Source organism: Calidris pugnax, unplaced genomic scaffold (genome assembly GCF_001431845.1).
Source record: "Calidris pugnax isolate Ruff unplaced genomic scaffold, ASM143184v1 scaffold107, whole genome shotgun sequence".
Classification (NCBI taxonomy): Eukaryota; Metazoa; Chordata; class Aves; order Charadriiformes; family Scolopacidae; genus Calidris; species Calidris pugnax.
In genome coordinates, this window is record NW_015090901.1 from 3,242,847 (window position 1) to 3,249,297 (window position 6,451).

The 6,451-nt window shown below is 62.8% G+C and overlaps 1 protein-coding gene across 1 annotated transcript in view; it reads right to left on the reverse strand.

The window, feature by feature from the left end:
* TCIRG1 (T-cell, immune regulator 1, ATPase, H+ transporting, lysosomal V0 subunit A3) overlaps window positions 1-4,954 on the reverse strand; it is a 10,081-nt gene extending 5,127 nt beyond the window's left edge. The window contains exons 1-15 of the mRNA XM_014948776.1: window positions 4,848-4,954; window positions 3,958-4,084; window positions 3,785-3,867; window positions 3,546-3,639; window positions 3,255-3,467; window positions 2,459-2,609; window positions 2,237-2,376; window positions 1,492-1,649; window positions 1,326-1,416; window positions 1,127-1,245; window positions 793-1,006; window positions 527-643; window positions 323-433; window positions 126-246; window positions 9-34 (exon numbers count right to left, since the gene is read on the reverse strand). Of these exons, the coding sequence (XP_014804262.1) occupies window positions 9-34; window positions 126-246; window positions 323-433; window positions 527-643; window positions 793-1,006; window positions 1,127-1,245; window positions 1,326-1,416; window positions 1,492-1,649; window positions 2,237-2,376; window positions 2,459-2,609; window positions 3,255-3,467; window positions 3,546-3,639; window positions 3,785-3,867; window positions 3,958-4,084; window positions 4,848-4,936 (1,854 nt within the window). The 5' untranslated portion in view covers window positions 4,937-4,954. The remainder of the gene's footprint in view (window positions 1-8; window positions 35-125; window positions 247-322; window positions 434-526; window positions 644-792; window positions 1,007-1,126; window positions 1,246-1,325; window positions 1,417-1,491; window positions 1,650-2,236; window positions 2,377-2,458; window positions 2,610-3,254; window positions 3,468-3,545; window positions 3,640-3,784; window positions 3,868-3,957; window positions 4,085-4,847) is intronic.
* Window positions 4,955-6,451: the final 1,497 nt, after the last annotated feature.

Genomic DNA, 6,451 nt, shown 5'->3' on the forward strand with positions numbered 1-6,451 from the left:
CGCATCACCATGGTCCACAGGACCTCCGAGAGCTCTTTTTTTTGGGGGGTGGGGGGATGACAGAGGGGTCAGGCTCTGCACGGTCCCCAGGGCTGGGGGAGTTGGGGGGTGGGGGGACAACTCACGGGCATGGGCCAGGCTGAGGGCCCAGAGGCGGAGGTAGGAGGCGGTGTTGGAGACACAACCCAGGCAGTACTCGATGGTGTGGATGGCCTGGTGCATGAAGATCTCGGCAAAGTCCAGGTGCTGCGGAGACAGAGGGGACAGAGGACATCAGCGGGGGGCACGGCCACCTCAACCCCACCACCCCAGCGCCCCTCACCTCGGAGTCAGGGCTGTGCCCCCCGCTCTCCACGTCCTCCTTGGTGGCGTTGACGGAGTTGCCGGCCTCCTGCCCCTCCAGCAGCGGCTCCTGCTCCTCGGTGGTCATCTGCTGGGTGGGGACATCATCGGTGGTGAGACCCGGCCGTGTCCTCCACCCCACCTGAGATCTGAACCCCCCTCCCCACCATCACCTCAACCTTACCCCATGGTGGCCCGTCCTCGTGGCACGCTGCCGGCAGCACAGGTAGAGAGGTGTCCCCAGGAGCAGGACGGGCACTGACGCCAGCGCCAGCACCACCAGCACGGTCTGCACTGCCACCTGTGGCACAGGGACATCATCCCCTCCAGCTGAGAACGGCCCCAACTCATGACACCCCTCCCCACCCCACCAGCTTCCCCCCGGGGCTCCCCGCTTGGGCAAAGAGAAGGGTCCCCAGTTGGGTGTCCCCAATCTCGGTGGGGTGCTACCTGCCCCCGGTAGAGCGGGAGGTTGCTGTCGTTGGAGGTGAAGAGGAACATGTCGATGAAGTGGATGAGGATGCTGGGGGCCACCAGGGAGTTGGCGGCGCTGAAGGTGATCCACTTGTAGAAGATGAGGAAGACGAGGTAGCCGAAGAGCGCCAGGAGGAAAACCATCTCAGGCAGGAACTCCAGCACCAACCGGTGCCGCTGCTGGAAGTGCCTGGGGAAGGGGACATCAGCCACGCTCAACCTCACTTGTCCTCGCCCACCCCACCAGCCCAGGTCGCCTTGGCTTGACCGTGGGTGGCCAGAGCCCATGGGTGCAGCCACGGGGACTCACACGTGGTTGAAGACCCCCAAGAAGACACCAAAGCCCATGTGCACGATGCCCAGCACCACCGACATCTTCATCTTAAAGGAGTTGAGGAAGTTGAGGTGGTTGGTGGCCAAGCTCCAGATCTGCCATGGACGAGGTGGGTGAGACCCTGGGCCACCCCACTGAGAGTCCCAGCCCGTCCTCTCCCCCACGGGACACTCACTGGGTCAATCCCAAAAGGATAGGGCCCTCGGAAGACGCCGGTGACGTTGGGGTCCAGGGTGAGGGTCGGGTGGGTGGCGAGGTAGGCAGAGCTGTGGGCAGAACAAGGGGGTGTCAGCCCAGGTAGGGACCTGGGGAGGGGGTCACAGAGGGGTTGGGGGTCCCACCTCCAGGAGGAGTGGTTGGCCATGGTGGCCACGCTCCAGGCAGAGGGGAAGATGACGGTGGCTTTGCTGAAGCACTCGTTGTAGATGAAGCCGGTGTAGATGGAGAAGGCCCCCATGAGCAGGATGAGGTAGCGCCCCTCGAAGAACGTCTGCCAGATCTGGTGGGGGCAAGGGGAAGCAAACATGGCTCCTACGTCCCACACCACCTCCTCTGCCCCACACTGTCCCCCTCCCACACCACCAACCCCGCCCCATACTGTCCCTGTCCCACACCACCAGCCCCATCCCACGTCTCCAACTCCATCTCACATCTCCAAGCCCACCCCACGTCCCCAACCACGTCCCACACCACCAACCCTGCCCCAAGCTGTCCCACACCACCAGCCCCATCCCATACCACCAGCCCCGTCCCACATCTCCAAGCCCACCCCATGCCCCCAACCCTGCCCCACACCAGCCCCATCCTGCACCACCAGCTCCATCTCGTGCCACCATCCTCATCCCATGTCTCCAACTCTACCCCACATCTCCAAGCCCACCCTGTGCCCTCAGCCATGTCCCACACCACCAACCCTGCCCCATACTGTCCCTGTCCCATACCACCAGCCCCATCCCGTGCCACCAATTCCATCCTACATCTCCAAGCCCACCCCACGCCCGCAAGTCCACCTTGCCCTCAATCATGTCCCACACCTCCAAACCTGTCCCACACCTCCAACCTGGCCCCCCACCACGTCCCCCTCACCTCGTTGCTGGCCTGTCTCAGGCTGGGGCTGTTCTCATACACCACCATCCAGAGGGCGAAGAGGAACATGAGCAGCCCGTGCCCCACGTCCCCGAACATGATGGCGAAGATGAAGGGGAAGGTGATGATGGCGTAGGGCGCTGTGGGGACACAGGGACCATGTCACACTGGGCCTCCCTCCCCCAGCCCTGGGCTGTGGGAAGGGGTCAGGGCGGTTCTTACCGGGGTTCACCTCCTGGTAGCTGGCCACCCCGTAGGCATCCACGATGCTCTGGAAGCCGGCGGTGAACTTGTTGGTGCGGATGAGGGTGGGGGGACTCTCCGAGGTGGGGATGCGCTGCACGAAGCACTCCACGCTCGAGCCACTCTTGTACTGTGGGGACAGCACCCAGCACCTGACCCACCGCACCCCCCCTGCCCAGCACCCATCCCACCACAGCAGGAGGACACGGGGACACCAAGCCACCTCTGGCATCAGGACAAGGGGGCACCAAGAAATCCCTGGCATGAGAACATGGAGGCACCACACAACCCCCGGCATGAGGACATGGAGACCACCAGGCAATCCCTGGCACAAGGACATGGGGTTGTGTGGCCCAAGCATCAAGCAACCCCTGGCACAAGGACATCAGGGCACCAAGCAAATTTCCAGCACAAGGACGTGGGGACCATCAATCAATGCCTGGCACGAGGACAGGGGGACGGACATCAAGCAACCCCTGGCATGAGGACATCGGGGCACCAAGCAAATTCCAGCACAAGGACATGGGGACCATGGAGCAACCCCTGGCATGAAGACATGGGGACACCAAGAAATCCCTGGCATGAAGACATGGGGACACCAGGCAACCCCTGGCATAAGGACATGTGGCACCAAGCAAATCCCAGCACAAAGACACAGGTACACCAAGCAAATCCCAGCACAAAGACACAGGTACACCAAGCAAATCCCAGCACAAGGCCATGGGAACACCAAGCAAAGTCTGGCACGAGGACATGGGGACACCAAGCAACCCACCGATCCCTGGCGCAGGGCATCCTGCACTTGGGTGAGGTCCCTCACGGGGCACCAGACCTCGGCTATAAGGCACTTCTGGGTGACATCAAAGCTGCACTGGTTGAGGACGAGGTAGATGGCCTTCATCTTCTGCACCTGCACCCTCCAGGTGGGCAGGGCCACCGCCACCTTGTCCAGCACCTGCGCCAGGTACTGCTCCGTCTCCTCCAGCACCTATGGGTGCCCAGCATGGGTCAGGGACATGGGGGGTCCCAGTGTGGCCCCCCAGTGTCCCTACAGTCCCCAACTCACCACGCTGAGGTCCTGGATCTGGCTGTGCAGCCCGTTCATGGTCTCCTCCCGACTGGCCTCGCTCTCTGGGTAGGGGTAGACCTGGCAGTGGAAGCTGGGACAGACGGATGCCACCACATTGCGGGGTGCCAGGGCTCCCCGGGGTGGCCCAGCACGTCCCCATGGGGTGGGATGCGGAGTGGGGCTCGCTAAATAAACCTCTCCGTGGTCAGACACGTGGCGTGTGGCCACTGGCTCACCAGTCTGAGATCTTGCGGATCTTCTGCCCGATCTGCTCGCCCCAGTAGGAGATGAGGAAGATGACCCAAGTGATGGTCTCGCCCTGGGGACACCACCACAGCCCATGTCACCATCAACCCCAGCTATCCCGGTCCCTCTTCCCTGCCGGCCCCCAGCCCAGTGACCCACTCACCGTTGCTGGGTCCTCCATGGGCTCAGGCATCTCCACGAAGCTGGCCACCAGGTAGCCACGGCAGGCCCGCCACAGGAGCCGCTCAAAGGCGCTCACTCGCCACGGGTGAATGACGCCGGCCACGAAGCTGTGGGGCCGAGCATGGTTCCGCTCCTGCCCTTGCCCCATGGCCAGGCCCCTGCCCCATGGTTCCTCCCCAGACCTCCTCCCACACCTGTGCCCCATGGCCACACCACTGCCCCACGGCCCACCTCCAAGCCTTACCCATGATTCCTGCCCCATGGCCACGTTGTTGCTCCATGGCCCATCTCCAAGCCTTCTCCCACAGCTTGTTGCTCCATGGCCCATCTCCAAGACTTCTCCCACAGATTTCCCAGCTGCCCCATGGCCAAGCCATCGCCCTATAGCTCATCTCCAATGCTTACCCTACACCCTTACCCACGATTCCTGCCCCATGGACACACCACTGCCCCATGGCCCATCTCCAAGCCTTCTCCCACAGCTTTCCCAACTGTCCCACAGCCCATCTCCAACGCTTACCCTACACCCTTACCCACGATTCCTGCCCCATGGACACACCACTGCCCCATGGCCCATCTCCAAGCCTTCTCCCACAGCTTTCCCAGCTGTCCCACAGCCCATCTCCAACCCTTACCCTACACCCTTACCCATGTTTCCTGCCCCATGACCATGTTCTTGCCCCATGGCCCATCTCCAACCCTTACCCTACACCCTTACCCACGATTCCTGCCCCATGGCCATGTTCTTGCCCCATGGCCCATCTCCAAGCCCATCTCCAAGACCTCAGCCCTCTCCAACAGCCATGCCCATTGCCCCACGGCCACTCCCCTGCCCCACAGCCCCCCTCCACCCCCCTGCTCCCCACTTACTTGATCTTGCGGTCCAGGTGCTGGTGCAGGGAAGGGTCGAGGATGGGCTCACGCTCAGAGGACGCCCGTGGCCGTGTCGGGGAGCCCATGGGGGCCTGCAGAGATGGGGAGCAAAGAGATGAAGTGCTTTGGGGTGCCCTGGGTGCAAGGGACTGGATTTGGGTGGTTTGGGGTCCTCTGGGTGCAGGGGTTTGGGAAGCCATGAGTTGCAGAGGTTGGGTGCAGTGGGGTTGGGGTGTCCCACAGCCCATCTCCAACCCTTACCCTACACCCTTACCCACGATTCCTGCCCCATGGCCATGTTCTTGCCCCATGGCCCATCTCCAAGCCCATCTCCAAGACCTCAGCCCTCTCCAACAGCCATGCCCATTGCCCCACGGCCACTCCCCTGCCCCACAGCCCCCCTCCACCCCCCTGCTCCCCACTTACTTGATCTTGCGGTCCAGGTGCTGGTGCAGGGAAGGGTCGAGGATGGGCTCACGCTCGGAGGACGCCCGTGGCCGTGTCGGGGAGCCCATGGGGGCCTGCAGAGATGGGGAGCAAAGAGATGAAGTGCTTTGGGGTGCCCTGGGTGCAAGGGACTGGATTTGGGTGGTTTGGGGTCCTCTGGGGGGGTGCAGTGGGTGGTTTGGGGTGCCCTGGGTGGAAGGAACAGGATCTGGGTGCTTCGGGGTGCTGTGGGTGCAGGGGTTTGGGGTGCCCTGGATGCAGGAGTCTGGGGTGGACGAGTATTTTGGGGTGCCGTGGGTGCAGGGGGATTGGTCTGGGTGGATTTGGGGTGTCATGGGTGCAAGAGTTGAGGTAGGGTGGGCATTTTGGGGTGCAGTGGGTGGAAGGGAGAGGATTTGGGTGCTTCAGGGTGCTGTGGGTGCAGGGGATGGGTGGAGTTGGGCTGGGTATTTTGGGGCACAGTGGGTGGTTTGGGGTGCCCTGGGTGCAAGGGACAGAATCTGGGCGCTTCGGGGTGCCCTGGGTGTAGGGGATGGGTGGAGTTGGGCTGGGTATTTTGGGGTGCAGTGGGTGGTTTGGGGTGTCCTGGGTGCAAGGAACAGGATTTGGGTGCTTCGGGGTGCTGTGGGTGCAGGGGATGGGTGGAGTTGGGCTGGGTATTTTGGGGTGCAGTGGGTAGTTTGGGGTGTCCTGGGTGCAAGGAACAGGATTTGGGTGCTTCGGGGTGCTGTGGGTGCAGGGGATGGGTGGAGTTGGGCTGGGTATTTTGGGGTGCAGTGGGTGGCTTGGGGTGCAGTGGGTGCAAGGAACAGGATTTGGGTGGTTTAGGGTGCTGTGGGTGCAGCAGGATTGGTCTGGGTGGATTTGGGGGGCCATGGGTGCAAGAGCTGAGGTGGGGTGGGCATTTTGGGGTGCAGTGGGTGGAAGGGAGAGGATTTGGGTGCTTCGGGGTGCTGTGGGTGCAGGGGTTTGGGGGGCCATGGGTGCAGGGAATGGGTGGAGTTGGGGTGGGTATTTTGGCGCGCAGTGGGTGGTTTGGAGTGCCCTGGGTGGAAGGGACAAGATTTGGGTGCTTCGGGGGGCCATGGGTGCAAGAACTGAGGTGGGATGGGTATTTTGGGGTGCAGTGGGTTGTTTGGGGTGCTCTGGGTGGA